The sequence below is a fragment of the Haliotis asinina genome, chromosome 10 (assembly GCF_037392515.1).
Source record: "Haliotis asinina isolate JCU_RB_2024 chromosome 10, JCU_Hal_asi_v2, whole genome shotgun sequence".
Taxonomy (NCBI): Eukaryota; Metazoa; Mollusca; class Gastropoda; order Lepetellida; family Haliotidae; genus Haliotis; species Haliotis asinina.
The window spans coordinates 14,891,411-14,915,620 of record NC_090289.1 but is presented as its reverse complement, the minus strand read 5'-3'; the positions used below and the strand labels follow the sequence as shown (position 1 = coordinate 14,915,620).

The window sequence follows — 24,210 nt, the reverse complement described above, 5'->3', positions numbered from 1 at the left end:
ATGGGTTCAGCCCTTAACAAATGTCTAAGCTTCTTTGACAAGAATTATTCAGGTCAAAGTGGGTTCAGTATTGCCAGGTTTAGGCATAACCAAGATCTCAACTTCTTTGTCTGCAATATTGTCGGTTTTACTCCGAACAAATGTCTCACCTTCTTGGACAGAAATAACCAAAGTGGGTGCAACATTGTTAGGTTTAGGCTCAACTAATGTCTCACCTTCTTTTGCAGGACTGGTCTTGGTGGGTTTTGTCTTGACCAGCCATCTGTCTGGCCTCTGCATATCCAGTACCTCCACAAACTGTCCCTCGCTGAGCCGGAGTGAGTCTGTCTCACTCTCAGCTGGAGCATAGTCCGCTATCACAACGTATACTGGGAAACCCTGAAATGTAGCATATCAGTGTATCTACTCGAATAACCTTTGGAAAAAAGAACATAACATAATTACATCTGGTTTCTTCTACAAACCTCTTGTGTTTTCTTAATTGTGGTCACAATTTCATTTTTAGCATATAAATGTATAAGGATGAGCATATAAACATATATATCTTTGTCCAAAATATGATCCTTGTTTTAAATACATGCATACTGACATCAACAGTAAAATATGATTTATAAATTACTTGATTTGTTAACTACATATGCATTGATACACTTGGGCAAAAGTCAATCACATAATAACTGTAGACAGCTGTTTAATTGTGACATTGAAACAAAAGATGAGTTAGTGTTATGTTTACTTAATGAATACATTAAATTAGTCAAGAACAATTTAACTTTTTCAGAATCTGATCATCCTTCTTTGATAATATAGAAACAATATTTAAGTTTTTAATAACCTACACTGACCACCAAAAATGATGTTCCAAACTACACCTTAGTCAAAGTCTTTGGAACAGAAAAAAATGGCATTGGGTAGTTGGTCACTCATCTGTTGATGTTCTAACACCAAATGTTTTTGTAACAATCAGTGTTGATCATATTCTCCTTCAACACTCAAAAATTGAGGAAAGAATCAGGAGAACAGATAATCACTTTTTTGAGGAGCAATGTTACTCTCTGTGATCTTTAGATCACTTGCACTCTAGAATATACGGCATTCAGGCTATATGAACATGCATTGATGCATACGTTTTCCACTTCATCGATATCGCACTACATCATATCATTACTGCATCGTCTAATCAAAGCAATACAGTGTATATCTTGGGTTCTTTGAACAATACCAGTGTGATGAGTCAACATAGGCTCCTACAATGTATGCATAATGAAATGTAGGCAGATCAGAGTGAACAGAACCAGAATAAACAATCCAGTGTCACCGCACCACATACTAGAATATAACACTAAATTTGGAGTTCACACAAACAAAATGCTGAGGATTTATTGCTCTCTTATATTATTTTAATTACTAACTAATGGCATACTGCATTTACATTTGCAATTTTAATGGTCATATAAGGGACTAACCATTCAATATTCTTAAGTGATGAAGTGACTAGTGGGCTGTAAAAAAAATTAGTTCCAGAACATTTGGGGAAAAAGCATATATTCACCCAATATTTTACAAAGAAAAGTGTGATCTGAAAAATGGGATACAAAATATGAAATTTATGTTTGATGCTGCAACTGCAAACACATTCTTTTCCTAAAAAAAATTAATACCCCACCCAGAAGAATGTTTTACTGTCAGTCGGTGAGGTCATTCGAATACTCAGATAACAAATTGGGTTTCACATCAGAAAATATAGGAATAACACGCTTCTTGATCTATTGTATCAAAATATTCATAGTCAGATCCTAGATGTAGGGGATTTGGTAATTTTATTGTTTCCTCATAGCCAGGGCCTAGACTAAGGGGACTGGGTGGTTTCCTTGTTTTCTCATCACTCATTGGCTCATGCTACACCCTACATCCCTACATTTCAGGTCATTGTGCTACGCTGCAACAGGGGCGCATACAAGATTTCATATACCATTAGTCCAAAGGTCTAATGCTCCTCAGGGATTTTTTGGGGTGAAGGGAGAAGTGGTATGTGCTCTGGATTCACCCCTGATCATGTAAAACCGACTTACATCACCATAGACCAATATCCACTTGTTATATTGCTAATATCTGTATCAGATATCTCAACAAAACCCAAAGGTTTACTTCTAAAATAGTTTGCTTGAAATTAGGGACAAATATCAAAGGTCAGGGTTCAAGGACAGTGTGAAGGGGCTCCAAGAAAACTTTCAGGATTTGTTCAATCACATGAGGAGGGTATAAGGTTAAACCTTGCTGAACTGAAGGGTACAACAATTACTTCCGCATGGAACACTTACTTCACACTCCTTGGTCACATGTTTACTTTTCAGGAAAAATATATGCTGGCAAAATAAAGGATATCATTAATTCATTTGGGAGAATTATGTTGTATTGAAGATATTTAGCATATGAGCACTGATTCATTTGTTATAGACTCCGCAAAGCAAAATCATTTTCTTTCTAGAATATAATTCTAAAATAAAAGAAAGACAATAGCATGCATTAAGTTAAAGAAGATAAATTAACGAAAGAGAAATGAAGATACGTGATCATACACAGCAGACACTACATCAGACACAAACAGTGAATATGAAGCATAACATATAAACAGAAAAGCAAAGACTCATACAAGACACTTGAAGCACATGGTAAAAATATGTGTTAAGAAAACAGAATAGAATTGCAGTGAGTATATATAAGATGCAAGTAAGTCTTGAGGAGATGATTCTACTCTGGTTTAAAATGGGTTTTTAGAATTTGAAAGAATGAATAACACATTTCATACACCATTCTCGAGAGAATGTATGACATGATCTATACAATGTTCTTGTGAACTTTCAGAAACTTAGTTTAGAAGATACACATGGTTTAGAGTTGTTACAGTTACTTTTGAATTGAATATTTACAGTATTTGACTTTACACCTATCAAATTTGATAAACAAAAATAGTGATGTTACAAGTCTGCAAAACAGCCATTTTACTGTTATATAAAAGAAGTCAGTTAAGAATTGTCTCCCCTTCTAACCTTGACCAGTAAAGTATGCACGACACAGGAGGTAAAGAACTTACTTCTCTGAGGCTGAAATGACCTTCATCATCAGATGTGTCCCCCGGCTCCAGTTCAGTTGACCTCTGACTGGGAGATCGGGACAGTTTGCGTTCACGGCGGCGTGCACTCCCATTTGTTTCTATTGAAAGAGAACAGTACTATTGAAGTATAAATGTGTTTTATTAGTGTTCTGTATTTTAATTTGGCACCAACTCTGTGACTCCCATTTTACACCATACTCAGCAACATTTCAGCAACATAGCGTCTTTTCGTAGGTGAGGTGATGTGACTGTATGATGATGACATTAAATATTATGCTGATATGCTCATACATGTGTATGGCTGGTCAGACTAGTTTGGATGTCCACAGCTTTCACACGGCTTGGCAATAGGGATACCATGTCAACATTTATCATGGATATAAAGCTCAGACATATACCGACTCTTAGCAAAATATAGTCCATGCTTTATCCCCTTAATGTTGAATGCAGACAGGGCAGCTTTGAACCACCTTAAATGTGTCTTTTGATGTAATCCAACTTGAGGATCAAACCACCAACCTCCCAAAATCCAGACATTAAGTAAGCTTGTATAAAGAAGTCTTGACCTGACAGCTAAGACATCCTTTCTATGACACAAAATATACTGTAAAAAGCAGCGCCTAAAGTTGACCCCCACCCCCAAAGTGTGAGCCCTCAGAAGATCGATGATAGATTGTATACCCTGTGTACTACATAACCTGGAACAAGGTCCATCATAAGCACATGATACCTATGTTTGCAATAAATGTGTGCTTGTCTTCTTTGCTTTCATACTTGGTGGCCTTAACTCCAACCCATGGTGCAAGGTGGTGTGTATGAGACCAAATTGTGGCAGTGGTAGTATGGAAATTCATGTATCTTGCCTACTGAGTTACTGTTGTCAGTTATGTATGTATGTATTTCATTGATATTCCTGAGTAACATGGATGTTTCTCGAGTAACTCCTTCTGTGGTGCACCATGCCATGTTCAGTTCCTACCTTCCGGCGTGTTGAGTTGTACATCCTGGCACTTGAGTGAGGAGGATGGAATGTAGGCCACCTGGAACACAGTCAAGTGGATCAGCTACATGGACCAAAAAGGTTTGTTCTATCCATCAGACTGTTATAAATTTTAAGTATTTATTGTATAAAATCCATCACAACAACTACCTTATTATTATGTTTAAACCAATTGTAGACTGTAGATATAGTTTAAGATACCTGACATTAACACTTTGCCGCATTTGTCAGCTCCAGTTCAAAGGACAACACCTTCAGTTATTCACAATGAATGTGTTTGGTTACAAGTCAGTTTGAATTTTGGAGGTCAGAGAAAAGCATGAAATGATGGAGATCTCAGATGTTTGAATTATAACTTTAAGATCATGATCAAGAGTATGGGGCTGACAAACCTGACACATCATATTGGCCAATCTTTGATCCAACCTGATGAACACAGATTTCACCTAGGGACCGTTTTTAGTTTTTTTTTAGGGGGTCATTCATTTTGTCCACAGAATATAGGGGGGTCAGCTGTTTTGTACAGATATTTTAGGGGAGGTCCAGCTATTTTGTACATGGACAAAAGCTGTTGACATAGGCAGGGGCGGGGGTCATGTGTTTTGTACATAGAATGTGTGGGGGGGGGCTATTTGTTTTGTAGGGGGCGCTACCAGATTTGTACAGAAAAAATATGAAAATCCTCATTGCACCCCTAGTGATAAATTAAGACGGGTCCCTTATACCACACTGTGCATCAGTTCACATTGTATCTGATGACGGTGTGACTTGCTATGTTTAGGTACAGTGTCAATATGATCATTATCATTACACTGTTTACAAAATAGGTTAATTGACACGAATGAGTTTCACTGTCAAGGTAGAAAATGCATAGTCAGCCAGAAAGCTCTCTGATGTAATCATGATAGTGCCATAGCCCATGCCTCATTTGATTGCACAACAATATATCAGTGATCTGGGGTATGTTTCCCCCAGTGTGGTGAGGCAGATGCTACCTCTTCTTTTACAGCTAATGATGCTGTTTATGCTTTGTGTAGGGTTGGATGTCTACTCACCCGACAAGAGAAGTATTAGGTACACAAACTACATAGACATGCAGTGGACTGGAACCTACACCAGATACTCTTACTCTCGGTATCTATGTCAGATACAAATGTTTGCTTTTTTTTATTTTGATACAGTATATACACGTGTTATCAAATACAATGTTCATTGAAACAAATTGGTGATATTTTCATCAAGGCAAGTTAAGGAGCTTGCAGGCTGGCAAAATATTCCATTCAAAATACTCGTCTTTCATATGGCTGTGTTAACCATTATACTGTTCAAGTTGATCTTTGAGGTGTATCAGTTCTCACTCTGTATCAGAGTGTAACAGATAACTGATAATACACGGTACTTTTGGCATAATAAGCTAATGTAATACAGCCTTCTTCGTTGATGTTTTTTTCAGTACATAAATGAGTTTGCTCCTTGGAAATATAGTTTACCTTAATACATGTAGCTAACAAAAATGTTTCCGGGTGTTATTAATAGTACTGTAGTGGTGGGGCAGCTTAGTGGTTAATTTTTTTAGATGAAGACCCGCATCAGATTCTCAGCATGTGCACAATGTATGAATCTTTTTCTGGTGTCTAAAGCTGAGCTCAGTATCAGAATGGAATCATCTGAGCTGGTTTTTGATGACATTGTGTGAATTATATAAAACATTACTTTCATCTGTTATCACAATTTTCTTTTCAAATCTCACCTTTTCCTTGTCCGTTGTTTTCCTCACCAACCAGTTGCCAGTCTGAAGGGTTGAGTTGAGAACCTCCACGACATCCCCGATGTTCAAGGTCACATTTGTGGTATCATCTGTATGCTCTGTGATGACAGCATATACCCGCAAGAAATTGTCCTACAAGGGAGGTAACTCAATCAGTGCAAGTTCCATGTGCTTAAATGCAGGTGCTGTGACCATGCAAGACTACATCCTTAGAAACGTCATTTCCAGTCTGCAAGTGACATCCTGAAGAATCGTTCAAGCCTATCCAGGTCTGATGTTACAGGTGCACAGCATCCTTAGAAAGTGGTCATGCCTATCCACACATCAAGTCTGGGCTGGTTCCTACATGGCTGTGCTTCCTACGGGTCTGTTCATGCAACATCCTGTGATGGTAGAACCTACCTTGTTTCATCTATCATGCTGTATATAGGGTGTGTTTCTGTTCTAAGTAATCACATCACTACACCTCATTAGGGTGGTCCAGGAAAAGGTAAATCCAAGCAGGTGATCCATAACCAGGTGGTCCAAGAGGGCCTGGGTGGTCTTCACAAAGGATGGTTATCAAATGGCTTGACTATAGTGCAGATCATGCTCAGTGTATAGGTGGAGGTCCTAGGATCAGTACCATGCATTCACACTGATTTCAGAATCAATAGTCATATATTCACCACTATTCAAAGACCTATCCCACTGTGTTTACATCAGGATGATTATTTGACTTGTACATGAATCTATCAAAGATCTAATATTCCATGCCATGCCATGACTTCCAAAGGTGGGGAATAACACACACAGCTACATTGTGTGACAATTCATGGTGTCTGGATGGTTGACAGTGAAGCTACAATCATATTGGGTATGGTGTTCCTCATTATGTTCCATGGAGAATGTTGAACACAAAGCTAGTGTCAAAAATGTTACTTTAAAGTGTAATCACTAAGAATTCCTCAGCATTAGTGCTTGTATGTATTGATATCAGGAGGGTTAGGGTTATTCTGGAGATCGACAGTGCTGCAGATTTATAATACACAGCAGCATAAATAGATTCTAATACTGACTACTCCATGGGACGTTGTCAGCATCTTGTCACTTCCAGTCATGGTTAGGCTTCAAGCATCTTCATGAAATATACTGCTCATTAGGACCCAGGTTATTTCAGCATCCTTCCAGAAATGTTTAATCCAGCACTTTTGAAACACAAACTGACATTGAAAGAATGGCTATTAGTGCCTTAAAAGTCATTGTGTGCCACTTCAGAAAACCTTGATCTGAAGAGGCTAAAATTGGCAATTATCATGTCAGTGACATATGTCTAAATTCAGTCATATTCTCTGAACACCCCATAATTACAATGGCCACGTCATTCTCCATGTACAGGCATCTCCACAGAATACAATTGTAACATAAGTCCTCCAGAATTCTTCATAACAGTTCATTATGCATTATGGTCAAGCACTGGTTATCTTCCTTTGAACTGACTAGACTGATGCCAGTGATGTTCATCAGTGGTAAGGTAAAGTCAGGTAAAATGTCATGCTGGAAACACTGATGCCCAGCCTGTGCTGTAAAAGTGTATGGTCACAGGGGTCACACTGATGCCCAACCTCTGCTGTATAGGTCTATGGTCACATTGGTCACCATCCAGGGTGTCATATCCCACTGTCAAGGTCAAGGGTCAAGGAAGAGTCGTCATAATGGAAGACAGCATTGAGCCACTGATGAAACTACTTGCTCTTTAAGGCAAACTTTGGTGCTAAACAGTGAATAATTTTTTCTTTTGTAGCTCAATACCTTTTCCAACACTGGGAAACATTTACTGTTGAACTGCATGCAGGAACAGGGATGGATGTTATTAGGGAAGAATAAAGATAGGCTGCTAAAAGAATAAGATGAGAGAACATGCAGCTGTGTGTAAAACATGGGGGTATTTGAGAGTGTCAAGCGCTCCTGCAATCTCCAGCATGAACCTATCATCTTGAACCACGCACAGCATAACACATATTCAAACAAGGTGCTTCGGTTCCAAGAGACCCATCTGAAATCGTATCTAAAGTTGACAAAATTGATCAGAAGAAAGGTTAACTTTAGTGTATGGCTTTTTTCAAGCATTTGTGTGAGATGTAGGTATGATATGTTGCAAGAATATGGTGCTATTGTTTGTGTCAAATGCCACTTTGAACAATATTTTAGTTCCATCAAATCATGTCAACTTAATGGGGGAGGAAAAGGCAAAAGTTGCAAATTTTGTACATTTAACCCTAAAGCAGTTCTATATAGTGGTCAGACCATGGTCGAATCCCACAACCTTCAAATCCTACCCTTAAGACTTTGGACATATATGTCTTGCATTGTCCTTGAGGACTCCTCTCATATAACTTTTTATTGATTGGATTACAGAAATAGGTTGGGATTTTTAAACAAATAGTTATTTATCAATGAGACAGGTTGCAGAGGTTTTGGTACTCTGGAGAAGCCATTGGGCACTGAAATGTATACATAGTGAGAGGTCAAGGACATAACTGTGGTCATTCTGGCACTGACCCAACAGGAAACCAACAGCTACAAGGGACACAACTCTGTACATTGTTTTCTAACACCTTTACATAGCAAGGTTTAGGTTAATTGTGGAACACCTGCAACATGTCTGTAAGACCTGAAAAACATATTTAAGAAATATTTGACATACCATGAACAAAAACAGGTGTGTAGGTAAAATAGGTTAGGCAAATTTATAGGGAATGTCATTGTAATATGAAGCAGCACATGTCTACACAACAACCAGTGTTGACAACAGCCACGCCATTTATCAGAAAATAAAACCTTCGGTTCATGACCTGCATCTGGATCTACTGATCTGGCAAGTTGTACAATACCTGGCATTTCGGGTTCTATGCGATGCATGTTTTTCTTCACCTACAGCATCTTGTGCAATATATCAAAGAATCATTCTCAACAAGAAAAAGGGTCCAGCTGGTGGATCATATGACACTAATTCCTGTTTCATATTCACCTCCCAAGAATACCTATCTATTCATGCACAAGATATAAACACTCTTTTTCTTTTAATAATGTTTGTATTCAGTCATCTGATTCCGACATGTTTTTTTAGCAGGTTGGCCTGGGCCTGCACCTGATTGCATGTGGAGATCATAAAGAACATGTGTTAAATATTTCCATGACATGAGGAAAACTTGCTCTCAATTGAGATCATTAGTAACAGATTGTTTTCTTAAGAAGGCTTAAGGTTGCTGTGTTTGACAACTGGCAAGGTCTGGGTTTTATCTGTGGTGTCTTCAATAGCATGCTATGAGCTAGAAAAAAGTTTTAAGTCTCATAAAAAATATCAGGAGAAAGGACTACATGTATACTGTCCAGCTGGCCAGTGAGTTTTGTCCTCTGATTCAAGACAAAATCTACATGGAAAACAATCTAATTTGACATTTTGTATCATGGACATTTTCTTAACTTAAATTCAAACACAAAACTCATGTCAAGAAATAAGAAAAACAAAACAGTTACATTCATTTGGCAAAATTTCAACAACAACAATATTCATCAAGACATGGCCATGAATCCAGGTTTCACAGAACAAACCTATTTGAACCTCATGCATGTATGCAAGATCACTACAACTAAACGTCTGTGCACATGATTCCAGTATTTGGAAGATTATTCTTTTGTTTCAACATGAAACTTCAGAATGAACTGTTTTCTTTTGAGCATTTCAACTACCTTTCAACAAGACAGAACATTTACAACCTTGCTAAGGCCAGACAAATTATATTTCTTGTTTTATGGATCCACCTGTCATATGTTTTCAAGAATACAATAAAATCCAAATGAATTTTTCCCCTCAAATAATAAAATCCCATCGTTTTTATTCGCCAAAAATGTAAACTTACCAGAAAATGTTTGTACATTGTTTTTTGCCCACTTCATAAGGTGCCAGAAGTAAAATATTTTGAATATTAAGAAGGGATATTACTTTGATTGATGATTTTATTTTTTTATTTTTCCCTCCTGCCTTAAGGTTGTCTGAGGACAAAAATCCATAAACCATAAATAAAATTGGTCTGGTCTAAACCCAAATGTCACCCCACTGTCAAAGTTCAGAAGAATTCTTCCAAATGATGAAATTGACTATGCTATTCTCTACTGAACACACAACACACACACAGATGCAACAGGTCATTGGGAACATTTTATTCCAACTTTCAAGTCAACAAGATGCTGCATAAGGCTCTATGAAGAAGTAAGTGGCAAGTCACTCTGACTCCATAAAGAGGTCAAGGACATTCATTCCAGAACAATGTCATAAAGACAATCATAATTAATAATGAATGATGATCAGTTCAATGATACTTATGGCTTTATTCAATTACTTGGTTTACAGATTCAAAGACTGGAAATACACAATTGTTTTTATATTATTATTTTTTGCCATTATATGCTGTCAGAAGAAAAGTTAAAAAAGAAAAAAGAAATAAGATTGCACATTGTACCTTTCAAATATTCCCTAAAATTATTTTATATTTTTTACAAGAGACATTCACACAAATCATCAGAACTCATAACACCATAATATTCTCAAGTGCGTAAATAATACCTTTTTCTTTCTTTTCTTTTCTTTCCTCCCTACCGACCTAATATTTTAATCTGTAAACCAAGTAATACAAAAAGGCCTTAAGTACTTATGCTGTTATTCATAGGTATAGTTTCTATTTCTAAAGGCCACATCTTTCAAGACAAAAACAATGATTTTCAATCCATATTGCACAGTGTTTAGGAAACATTTCGTCAACTTCAATATTTTGCTCTTACAAAAAATATTAACACTAAACAATAACAACCAATGCCATATTATTTTCTTTGATGACATGGGAAAAGGAAAATATGTCAAATCTTTTTCACAGAATTTCTATGCCTGAATAGGCTGAGACATTTAAAAAATTGTTTCAGGACAATTTTCGAATATTATTAGAAATCCTGGAATGACCACAGAAGGAATGTAAGGAACTGAGCATATACTGTAGCTATAACATCCCTGAGTATATAATATCAATGTAAATACAGAATGAATAATATCTGAATAAATGCAACATCACCATCTATGTGTAAACAATAGTGGAAAAAACAAAACAACATGTTTCATGTGTTTAAGGTCCGTTAAGACCAAAATACCATTCCTGATTATATTCATTTTCACATTGTAACAACATTCTTAAGTATATGAATGTTTTTCATTTTAGTCATTAAATTCTTATTTATGTTTCTTTCTGTAGTTTTATTCTGAAAAAATAATCACTAATCTGATGAAAATTTAACAATGAGTTAATGTTGCCATTAATTTTCAAATATTTGTAAAATATCACAATTTTCCATTCCTCATTCACACCACTCAGTCAGGCACACAAATGATATCACACTGAAGCTTAACTAATTAACAGTTTCAGTGAAAAACAGAAAAGAAGATTTTCTGATTTACTTATTTGTCAAAATGTCAAAAAGATTTTCTAAGAATAAATACAATTTTCTAAATTTCATTTCATTTTCTTTATCTAGTGTCATACTTTATTCAGAGAAGAACCAACCATTCTTCAAATCTAGATTAGATTTCTCTCATGTCAAACTTTAAATAAGGAACTAGAACCTCTTTTGACTAGAAACTTGGGTTAACTCCCCTTGGGGAAACTTTGCACCATTTTATGGACTCCGAAAGCTACAAGAGTGAACGCTGCCGCTGCGCCTACAAGTTTTATATATCTACGTGTAGTCGATTCAGTACTGACATCAGTGTCTGAGCGTTCCGACATCGCCATCCGGAGTTCCTCATTTGACAGTCCACTCTCCTCCACGTCAGTGATTCCTGTGAAACAAACAGAAACATCATTTATTGATTCAGTGAAAATTGTTAACAGTCTGTGTGAAATAGCTTCTGATAAATCGAAATTTCTCAATATACTGAACAGGGAAAGAACGCAAGAAAATGAAATCTCATAAAAGTAAGGATTCATGTTTATGTCTTCCATATAAAAACTTCACAAAAAAGACAGAATTGTGTTTCTTTTGCTGTTCAGTATATTAAATTTGTATTTTTCAGAAGAAAACTAAACTTATGCTGCCTATAACAGTGTTACTATTATTAGTTGTGTTTTTCGACAGACACAAACTTATATTTGAGACAGTATACTGTTTTGCTTTTTCAAAATACGCCACTTACATGTACGATATATAGTTAAATATGCAAAATATCTTCATTAAGCTGAAATAATGTACACAACTGAAACAGTTTCATTTCTAGTTAAGCAACAAGTCTTACCAAATTTCTTTTCGTTTTCGGGCATCATTTTCACTAATCGTATAAAACACACTTGCACCATCATGTTACATAAATTGTTTCTTTTATATAATCATGTCATGTAAACATTAAAAAAAAAGTTATAAAAATTATACATACACATGTTATTAAATTTCATAAGTGTATAACCTTGTACAAGATATTTCCTGTTTCATCTGTTCTGAAATCTGGTCATGCACTGTGCTATCAACACACCACAAAACAGTACCTACACAGTCTACACATTTCCACATTACAGCCATACAGAAAACAAAGGCAGATTATCCACACTGAGAAGCAAATACTTTATTTTGCTATCATAATACCAAAATTCATAATATCATAAATCATAATACCATAAATCATAATATCACATATCCTAATATCATAAATCATAACAATTCTCTTACAGATGGTGGGAGTGTTACGTATTCAGTCATTCTGAACAGCAGAATTCCCTTCATCTTCATTAACATTCAAAACAAATCAGTTTGTTTTGTGTTTCATGTTGCAGAAATGTCCATAGTTACAGTGTTTAGTGATTATTCAGATTAATCAGAATGATCATTCAAGTTTCCCCAATAGTGTGTGTGTGTGTGTGTGTGTGTGTGTGTGTGTGTGTGTGTGTGTGTGTGTGTGTGTGTGTGTGTGTGTGTGTGTGTGTGTGTGTGTGTGTGTGTGTGTGTGTGCGTGCGCTTCAGTCTTTAGATCAGGAAACCAATGTGATGATTAGCACAAAAAAGCAATATACATACAACAGTTTCAAATATCTACAAGCAAGCACAAACTTCACATTCTAAAATTCTCCAACTATTCTGTTGAAAGAAGCAAAAACAAAAGCAATAAGAAAAACAACACCAAGGCAACAACATCCTATATGCATGCACAGAATCATTTACTTCACTGTCATCTTTCTTTTAACATGAAATAATGCTTCAAAAACATTTATTGATAATCCAGGTATAGTGTTGCGGATACTACAGCTGGCTAAATCAATCAATCTCGCATTGATTCACAATTCTAGCAAATTCACGTAATCTAGCCATAGAGTTTCACCATAAATAATGACCACATAAACAATCAAACAACATTAAACATTCAAACAAACTGCCTCTACATACATCCACTAACCGCTGTGTCTATATACACTAATACAACCATCACCGCCACCAAATTCAAAGACTATATGACCTTTACCTTCAACTGTAATTCTTATAATCACAGATATTGTTCCTTCGCTGTTCGTAGCTACACACTCATATTCACCACTGTCAGTGAAAGATGCATGGGGAATTTCTAAATAATGGCATCCATCAGATTCAAATATTCTCAAATGATTGTCTGCTTTTAGTGATTGTCCTTCTCTCTGCCACATCACCTCTGGGGTTGGGGTTCCTACAAGATGACAACGATAATTAAATAATTTAAAAGAAATATACTGTTTTGCAGTTATTTAGATAATAATGACATCACAATTTATAGAAACACTACAGAAGTAACTAATACTGCTTCTCAGAGATATCAATGATTGAATAGTTCTGTAATGATCTATGTATGATTGGTACCATTGTCTCTGAAAAACCAATAAAAAACATCTTCACCAAACACTTGAATTTGGACAAAATTGATGCCTTGAAATATATAAATATGGTTGATTTGCACTTTTGTAAACACAAAATCAATAACACAGCATGCAATTGTTTTGAAAACTTACCAAATACCAAATCATATAGGAGCACTATATGAATAAAAGGTTGAAATGTGATAAGTAAACTTTAACACTGAGATCAGTACACCTACCTTTGACAGAGCATACAAGTTTGACCTGCTCAAATTCCTGAACAGTTACATCTTCTGGTTTGATGACAAACTCTGGAGAAGTCAGGAGGGCTGTGACACTGTCAGAAACAAAGAAATCCAGTATAAAGGTATGTATGACTGAAATGTATGACAGTATATCTTCTGTAATACCCTTCCACTAACACTGTCAGTAGGGCCTCATCTGTTTCACCTGTAAGTACTGCATCTTCCTATCCAGAAGTAATTTGGCCCGTCTGCTCATCCCATGTTTCTTCACTCATGCTGCACCCATTGCTACTCCACATCACCATGTCAACATGTTTACAACATTCATGACGGTAAACACTGCATACATCATATTACCTATTGAACAGTGATATATTCAGACAATCTCACTTTTACACTACACACACATTATAACGATCATCCTACAATACCAAACACATTTTACAAATATCCACCATCACCAACCCTGGAACCCAGCATGCCCTCATGATAAATGCTCTCATGTACCGCTAAACAACATAAGCATGTGTCTGCCCAACCTAACAGATGAAAATAAACTCATTGTCACTGACACTGTCCCTTGTCAATATGTCCTGATATTCTCCTTGTTCTCAAACCCCACCTATCCTGATATACAGATGCAACCATTCATATCAAATCCTCACTATTAAAATGTTTTTTTCATGGATACAGAATGTCTTTTAGTGTCTTTTTGTAAATATGGAAACATTCGTGACAGAAATGTCAAGATAGCAGCATTAAGGACTAACCAGTTCCTTACTTCACAGCACTGTCCGACCCACATCAACTTCAACAGTTCAGTGGCTGCAGTATCCATTGCCAAATAGTCGAAATAATACTTACTTATTTCTACTATTGAGAACAGTGGGGTAATGTATGGTTAAACTGATGTTCACTCATCAAGCTGCAGACCCATATTTCATTCCCAACACAGGCACAGTGTGCGAAGCCCATTTCTGGTGTCCCCCATCATAATACTGCTTGAATAACAGCATAAAATCATACTCACTAGCTTGCTACATCTATCATGGAAGTGTCCATCTCAAAATTGACCACCTTATATTTACTTCTCCCCTACAAGTACCCACTGCACATATCACATCTCCTAAACGTTAAATAACTCCTCTTCTGCATGTGCCCATCACTCACCTGACCTTCCCTACTCAACACTCATTCACTCTTTCCCTGCATGTACCCACTCTATATCTCACCTCACTTCATATCCATGAAGATCTGGGTAGAATAGGCCTCCGGCATCCCCTGCTTCCCATAAAGGGCGACTATGCTTGTCGTAAGAGGCAACCTACAAGATTGGGTGGTCAGGCTCGCTGATTCGGTTCACACATGTCATCAGTTCCCAATTGCACAGATAATTGCTCATGCTGTTGATCACTGGATTGTGTGGTTTTTTACAGATTGCCGCCATATAGCTGAAATATTGCTGAGTGCTGCCTAAAACTCACTCACTCACTCACTCGATTCGACTTAACTCAACATATACCTGATTTCTTCTTCTGCAGGTGCTCCCCCTATGGCCCCCTCCTCCAGCGGTGCTGTGACTGTGACCTGGACATCACTGAAAATTGTGCCCTCTGAGTTGTGAGCTGTCAGGGTGTAGGTGCCAGCATCAGAACTGGAGGCCTCCCTGATCTCCAGAGTGTAGATGTCATTGTCGGCAATGAGAGAGATCCTCTCGGTGGGCTTCACTGTGTCCCCTTCTCTAAACCACTTCACCTCTGGGGCAGGACTTCCTACAGTGTTGAAACAAGATATTACCTTAAATATTCACTGGGACACCTTCTTTCAAACTGACACAAGACACTGAAAGATACACCGTCCTATCAAACTGACACAGGATACTGACTTAAATATTCACTGAAAGATACACCTTCGTATCAAAATGACACAAGATATTGACTTAAATAATCACTGAAAGATGCACCTTCCTATCTAACTTACACAAGATACTTAAATAATCTCTAAAAGGTAACCCTTTAGCAGACAAACCAAATACGAGCCCTTATAATCACTGAAAGGTAAATAATCCGACCAAATGAGTCACAATAACATCTCAATCATTGAAAGATACACTTTTCTAACAAATTGAAGCTGGATATTGAATTCAATAATCATTAAAAGGAAAACCTTGGTTGCAAGCAAAGTATTGACTACTGTACAATCTTTGAAAGTCACACCATTCTACCAAAATCACTCAAAATAATAATTCCTTTAATCACTGAACTATGCCATTCTACTAAACAGAAACAGTTGCCCTCTATAATCTTTGAAAGATTGAGGTATGTCTTCATATCACTTTGAAACATAAAATTGTCCAGGACAATGATACATGCAACACACTGAAACATGTGATACCAGACTGAGACAACACTTTGCCCAATGTATTTACACATTCCTACACTGACACAAAATATTGCCTATATAATCACTGAAAGATAACTTAACTGACAAAAGACCATATTTGGAAACAATTCATCATGAAAACATGTGACAAACTTTCACAATTCCTTGTTAGGAGGAATAGCAAATATAAAAAATTAAATGATCAGAATTTCTGCTGTAACATTATGTTTTGGAGACTACATTTTTTCGTAAAGTACAAATTCTAGAATTTTTGTTGCAGGATTTGAATCCACACCTTCAGAATCAGGCACCTCATCACTATAACTATTACTGCTCATCAGCTTTCTCCTGCCATTTGACAGTTAAAGACAGAAAATATTAGGAAAAGTACATCTGACACAATATGACAAGTGAGTCATTGACAGTTGTATTGACAAAAGATACAAAACTGTTGCTCAACTGACAACCAGAACTGTTAGCATTTGACATGAAGTACATGTAAAATTCTAAAAACTAACAGTTTTTACATAAGTGACCAAAAACAAATATGAGTATAACTGTCATAGCAAAACTAAACTCTTCTTATAAAATATATTCTGAAAACACTGACTCAAGTGAGACTTTTCATTCATAGAGAGAATGTATGTGGCAGGATTTCACAGTGTATGTTTGTATACATCCAAAATGTCTGCATATTATCTGACATGAAAGGAAGATCAAATGAATAAGATAATAAATACAGAACATTCTGAACGGACTGACATTGTTATAGCTACAGTCATTACCAAGGGGCCATGTGGTTTAAATAATGCAAATACATATATACAATCCAGTAGTATGCTGACATGATACAGCATCAGTTATAAACAAACATCCCAGAATGCTGATGTAGGTGCCAAGGTACAGACTGATAGAGAAAGCATGTTATACTGCTTGTGGGTCAATTACTGTTCAAATATATTTGTCAAATTAGTTTCATAAAGCTAGTAAAATGTTCCTTTGACTGTTATGTATGTTTAAATACATAGCAATCAGAGCATGATGCTGTTTGACGAGTATTTTGCTTTTCTGTAAATGTTAAAGAAACATGTTACGATATCATTATCATCAAATTGGTATAAAATGTTGATTAAGAAAATAAATCCTTAAACATCCTATCCCTTATGCTAACTGCAAAAACACAACCTCCATGAACACCTGTTTTGAAAACTGATCAGAAATGCTGAGCATGCCAAGCAAATAAACCATAAACCTCATGAAACCCACTGACCTTGAACTTCAGATACCAGCTGAATGGTCTCACCAGGTTGTACAGACACATCTTCTGGGACTCTGGTTACTTTTGGTGGTGAAAGCGCTTGTTCAGTATCTACAGTGGCAGACATTTTTAATGTTGAACCTCCTGAGTCATATTTCTGTTCACTCACATCAACATCTGTGGTAAGTGCCAATGTCTCATCCAATTTTTTTTCGCTCTCAGTGATATCGACTTCAGCCTGTAACAGTATCACATCCTCTTCGCCAGGCTGTTTGGGGTTCTCGACATTTCCATCAGCTTGTAAAATTAGCTCTTCTGGCATCACTTGTGCCCTTTCTGATTCAGTCTCTTGGCTTTGTTGGGATTCACTGACCTCCCCAGGCTGTGGGGCTTCCCTGATTTCACTGAGGTTATCCTCTCCTGTTACGAGCTCAGAAAGAATTCTGCTGTGAGTTTCAACAGCATCATCTTTATCTGCTTCTTGCATCACTGTTACGTCCGCCACAGTTTCACCAGTCTGACTTTTCTCCTCTGTTTCAATTGCGTTTAATTCAGCAAGAGCTGCAAGGTCATCTAAAGAGGCTTGTTCTATATATGTTTCCATGGACGTCTGTTTGCCGGTTCCATCCTCTTCCCTTACATCAGATGATGCCTTGGCATCTTCATCAAACTGTGTGGTGGTTTCTGTTTTATCTTTTTCAACAAGACTGCTTTCATCAACTTTAGTCACTTCCACATGTTTGTCTACTGTTTGTAAACCATTACTGTCAACTTCAGCAGCGGCAGCTGTTTCATCTGCCCTAACATCATGAACTTCATCAGCTGAAAGGTTTTCACTGACCCCATCTGTCATGAATACATCCTGAGCTTTCTTAACCTCAGCCTTTTCTTCCTCAGTTTTTGATACAAAAGAGACTTCAGACTCTTGGAGATTCTTAGTTGTTTCTATTGCACTATCCACATTACTCTCACTTACATGCTGCTCAAAACTGACAAATTTAGGCATTCGTTCAACTTCAGCAGCAGCAGGCACTTTTTCTTTAGCCTTACATGCTTCCTGTGATGCTAGGTGCTCTGCACTGTCCACAGAAGAGCCAGTGACCTCCAGCTCCCCTACATGGAACTGAGTCTCTTGCAGAGACATATCAAATATGCCACTGTCCGGCCCAAGACTCATTGAAGCTGCTTCTGCAGTAGATTCTGGAATGTCAGAGACCTCAGGCTCAGGAGGGCCTTCCTTGACCTCCATAACACTCTCCATAGCTTCCACTACTGCAGCAATAGGCTGCTCCTCAACATTTATATCAGTTTGTGACTGTGGCAATTCATCAAAAGGCAAGTCCTCAACTGATCCTTCGGACTGTTGTTCCTTCATTTCATCAGTCTTGTAGACTGGAAGCTGCTTTACAAGTGGAAGGACAAGGTCCTTCTCGCCATAATACTCATCAGCAGTTGTTCTGGGTTGTGCAGCATGATCAGACGAAAGATCCTCTACAGAACTGACTGACTGCTGTTCTCCAAGCTCTTCAGACTTGTAAACTGCCAGACCAACATCAGGTAACACCAGATCCGATTGACCAGAAACATCTTGTGATGCAGATTCAAGGACAATTTGTCCATTGAGAGATTCTGTCTCCTCTACCCTCTTCTCCAGCACTTCCTCCTTTCCTTCCTCTAACTGTTCTTTAACCTTCTTCTCCTCTATTTCCACCTCTGCAGATACTGTCAGCCCAGTTTGTTCCACCTCTGAGCTGTCAGTTGTTACACTTGCTTCAAAGGATAATGATCCTTCCTCGTCCTTTGAAGGATCAACTTCTGTTTCAGCTGATATTTTCAGTTCCATTTCCCTAGCGTGTGTCTCGGACTCTGTTGTTTCTTCAATAACCGTTGACTCACTTATTTCGGTAATTTCAGACTTGATTTCTACATTTTCAGTTTCATTGCTTTCAATTTCAAACGATGCCCTGATCACAATGGAGTCATCCTCTTCCGTGATGGATCTTTCCTCTGTATCAGCACTGAAACTGATGCCCAGTCCAGAGTCATCTGCAGTTTGTGTTGACAGCTTGGTGTCATCTATTGAAACATCCAGCTGAGATGAAGAAGTATTTTCATCCATTACTGTTGCCTCCTGGGTAATCAGCACTGACAGTTGCTCCTCTTTCCTCCTGATTTCTTCTTCAAGTTCATTTTCATCAGTTGTACAGGATTCCTCACTCATTGATGTAGATTCAGACTCATCTATCGAAATTTTGACTTTCTTGGATTTTCTCTCTTCCGATATGCTGACTTCTGATTCAGCTGTCAAATCAGGTTCTCCTGTTATTTCAGTACTTTGAGTAAAACTTTCAGATTCGATCTTGAAAGAAACACTTTTTCCTTTGGTAGTTATGTCTTCTGAAACTTCCTCGTACATCTGTGCCATTTTTTCAAGTTTGATCTGGATATCTTTCGTTCCACTAAGCTCCTCCAGTGAGGAAAAACTGCCCTCTGACTCCTCACTGTTCTCAGCTTCCTTAGACACATTCTTGTCCTCATTGATGTTCCTTGTGGATCGATCAGTGATGTGGATCTCTGTTTGTTCCTCAACAGATATATGTTGTTCATATTCTTCAGTCTCCATTGCTTCAAACTCCTGTTTTTGATGTTTCAGTTGTTTTGACTTGTATTCACGATCATGTTCTAAGTCTTTTTCCGATGCTTCCATAAATGACATGGAGTGAACTGAGGGAGTATCATCCAGAAACTTAGATTTCCGAGCTGAAACAAAGAATGCCATATTTGTTAACTTTGTCTCTTTGACAGCTCACATTTTGGTTTACTAACAAATTGTATTTCTTGAAGAAGTTGAGCACTAACAAATTTTGCATAAAGCAATAGTTTTTTAAAAATATGTGTACTAATCAGCAATCTAAAAAAAGTATATTTATTCCTTGAAATGTATTGATAACATTTAACAGACTGTAGAACTGTCAAAGAAAAAAAATCTTCATGATCTTTAGATGTGAACATTGTGTCCTGTAATTTCAATAGATGCATTTCCTCATAATTCATTACTGCACTCCTTCTCTCATATTCCAATGGCTTATGTGGTATCTTTATCATTAGTTTACAATGTGATCTTATAGGTTTACAAATTCAAGTTTAGGAATTTCTTAACTAAAATGACAGTGATTAAGTATCATGTCTTCAGACAAGTATTTGTGGATGTGTACATGTGAACATATATAATTCATAACAAGCAATAAAATGTTTAGTCGACAACATATAATGCCCATGCTTACAAAGTAAATTGTACAATAACTGGGTGCATATGTTAAAGTCATATTGTGTAATGGCTAAAATTTTCAGTCATTTCAGGAAATGACTAAGAGGGTTAGCCATTTAACATCATTTTGTGCAACAACAATCAATATACTTCAGTCATTTCATGAAATTTCATTTTATCCATATGGGGCAGACAGGGGTTTGTGAGGTGTGGCTGCTTTGGAGACAGCAAGTGTCAAATTAACATGCGTAAATGCTTCTAAGCCAAGGTGAAGTGCAATAGTCACTGCCACAAATGTTTTAACAGTTAGTGACAATAAGTGATGTTGAAATTATTATCCACTTTTGAAGATTAAGTTAGTAAGTGAAATTTCATGAAATGACTGAAGATTGATTGTTGTTACACAAAATTACACAAAAGTCTTAGTCATTTCACAAATGGCAGATTTCACAATCTGACTGTAACATATATATATATATGCACTAATTTCTGCTGTTTTCACAAAGGTTTTATAATTTGACAATATCAAAACAAGGAACTAAGTGTTAGCCTGAAAACAGGAAGCATCCAGACATTGCTGAATTAGTCAATCAACAAAAGGCACACTTCATGCATGGCTATTCAACTGCAACTGAAAAAAAATATTTACATCAGCTGAAAACAGAAACTAAATTGTTAATAGCAAGTTTGTTTCTCAGTAAAGACCAAAACAATGTTATCCAGTCAAACATTAATTAATTGCAATATTACAAAACACACAAAATATTCAAACATGTGCATACTTCCAGTCAAGAACATAGTTAAAGAGAGAGTATTGTTTAATTAGTTTCATGCTAAATGTTACTTTTGACACATTAATATGAAACAAACATAAGGACAACCATGGTTAAAACACTGGGAAACAGGACCTCGATATTCAAAGCTCTCTTAGTGCAAAGACAGTCATAACTTAATGTTAATGTATGGCATTTACAACTATCTTGGTGCTAAGAGAGCTTTGAAAATCAGGCCCAGGACTTCAAGTTCAACATGCCATATTGGCTTACCTTCAACAATTACAATATTCCATTCTTGAACGTTTTCATCAAAATTTGGTGAAATGTTTTCTAAATCAACATCTTCTGAAAAAATACATCCGGCAAATCATTTTTTAAATTCATTTTCAGTTGTTACTGACATGAGTTTTTGTTAGTAATCTATCAACCCAATGTGTTCAGTGTATCAACATTGTTGGATTTAGGGTAAGGTTTGATTATCAAAAAATGGCTGTCTCATTAGGACTATGCCCCTAACAACTAAACACAGTGGTGTGTTCGTGGTGTGAACCTCTGTTGGGAAATCCAACAAGGCTGATAAGCACCACCTGCTGATAACAAAAATGCATTTTTCCAAGAATACCTGAGTTTCTGGTCTGGCCACCAGCTGGCTTAACAACACAACGAGAATGTTCCCCTGCCAAGTAACGTGCGTCAGAAGCAAGTAAATGTGTGAGTATCACCACAAGTACAGAAAGAGACTGAAGCAATTTGCAGTGTTTGAAAGTGACCACTTACTTCAGTTAATATTTACTTTTGGATGGAAGATACATAAGTCTTATTAATGGATGCAGAATATTTCATTATGAAAAGTTACTGGAAAATCAAATGTTTTCTAACTAGTATTAACTTCATTGCTATCAACAGGAAAGAACCAGTTCTAATTTTGACTTTTCTGTGATTGTACATAGTTCACTGAATTCTTAAGTTTATTCATGAACACAAATTCAAGAGATTTTGAATATCCCGTCTCATTGTCAGCCCTTCTTTGGAACCATACACATTATTATTATCATTTTATTTGAAAAGCCAAAGACAATTTGCCTGAAACAGTTAAGAAGCTATGTGATCTACCAGTCTACCAAGGAATTAGATTGGATGAACACAAATATAATTGTATTTAAAACATAAAGTTTTTAGAATTTGTTAAATTTCCAAGTTTGCAGTGCAGTATACTGAGAATAAACAAAACATCTGTAAGCATTGATTATTTTCTCACTGTTTGGTTCTGAGTGTGAAAATTCAAGATTAGTGGTAAAACAGTCAAATCCAAAAAAACATTTCAAACATTTGTTTCATTCTGGAAAGTGCTTGGTGAATATTCATGTGAGATGCTATGATAGATAAGACAATCTCATGAATCCTGCATGTAATATTGTTTTTAATAACACCTATGTGCATCTGGCAAATGAGGATAGGTTTCAGAGTAATCAGAAACTGTAAACAAGTTATTTTTGTAAGTCTTTCTTGCCCTATGACTGCAATAGATCCTGCCATTGAAGTCGTTCATGTGTAAACACGGAAAAAAATACAGGCAATCTTAATGTGCAGTTGTTCCCTTCCCTGCAAGTCTGAAATTAGTCAGAATAAGCTGAAACAGGGTCAGTGAAACAAGTCAGACTACTCTGAAACAAGACAGTGAAACAAGTCAGAATAATCCGGTACAAGTCTGCGACAAGTCAAAATAATCTAAAATAAGTCAGTGAAACATTTCAGTATAATCTGAAACAAGTCAGTGAAACATGTCAGATTATTCTGAAACATGTCAGTGAAACATGTCAGAGTAATCTGATACAGGGTCAGTGAAATAAGCTGGAATAATCTGAAACAAGTTGATGAAAACAGTCAGTGAGAAAAATCTGAAACAAGTCAGTGATAAGTCAGAATATTCTTAAACAAGTCCATAAAATATATCAGAATAATCCAAAACAAGGGGGTGAAACAAATAAAAATAATCTGAAACAAGTCAGTGAAACTAGGCAGAGTAATCTGAAACAAGTCAGTGAAATAAGTCGGAATAATCTGAAACAAGTCAGTGAAATAAGTCGGAATAATCTGAAACAAGTTAGTGAAACTTCAATGAGCTTTTAATTCTGTTGAAATGATAGATTAAGAAAAATTTAGAAGGAATAAATCCATTCTTACTCCTGACAAACAGATACGCAGCAGTCGATGCCATCCCCTCCGAATTCTGGGCACGGCATCGGTAACATCCTTCATCTTGTCGTGACACCTTCTCTATCAGCATAGAGATGACTCCATCACGGGTATGCGTGAAGTTAAAGCGGGAATTCTGGGTAATATCCACCCCATCCTTATACCACTTGATGTCCGGACGAGGGTAGCCAATGACACGACATTCGAATCGTTTCGTGCCACCGAGCTGAACCTCGGTCTTCTCCGGCATGGCGGCAACTTTCAGACAGTAACAAATGGGTCAGAGGCTGAAAACAAAAAAGGT

General features: G+C 36.8%; 1 protein-coding gene across 1 annotated transcript in view; it reads right to left on the bottom strand.

Moving 5' to 3' along the window:
• The window catches only part of LOC137297677 (obscurin-like), a 144,065-nt gene that overhangs the window by 93,929 nt on the left and 25,926 nt on the right, over window positions 1-24,210 (bottom strand). The window contains exons 3-12 of the mRNA XM_067829592.1: window positions 23,895-24,193; window positions 17,679-20,426; window positions 15,549-15,798; window positions 14,021-14,118; window positions 13,418-13,615; window positions 11,673-11,749; window positions 5,866-6,015; window positions 4,095-4,155; window positions 3,095-3,213; window positions 216-378 (exon numbers count right to left, since the gene is read on the bottom strand). Of these exons, the coding sequence (XP_067685693.1) occupies window positions 216-378; window positions 3,095-3,213; window positions 4,095-4,155; window positions 5,866-6,015; window positions 11,673-11,749; window positions 13,418-13,615; window positions 14,021-14,118; window positions 15,549-15,798; window positions 17,679-20,426; window positions 23,895-24,156 (4,126 nt within the window). The 5' untranslated portion in view covers window positions 24,157-24,193. The remainder of the gene's footprint in view (window positions 1-215; window positions 379-3,094; window positions 3,214-4,094; window positions 4,156-5,865; window positions 6,016-11,672; window positions 11,750-13,417; window positions 13,616-14,020; window positions 14,119-15,548; window positions 15,799-17,678; window positions 20,427-23,894; window positions 24,194-24,210) is intronic.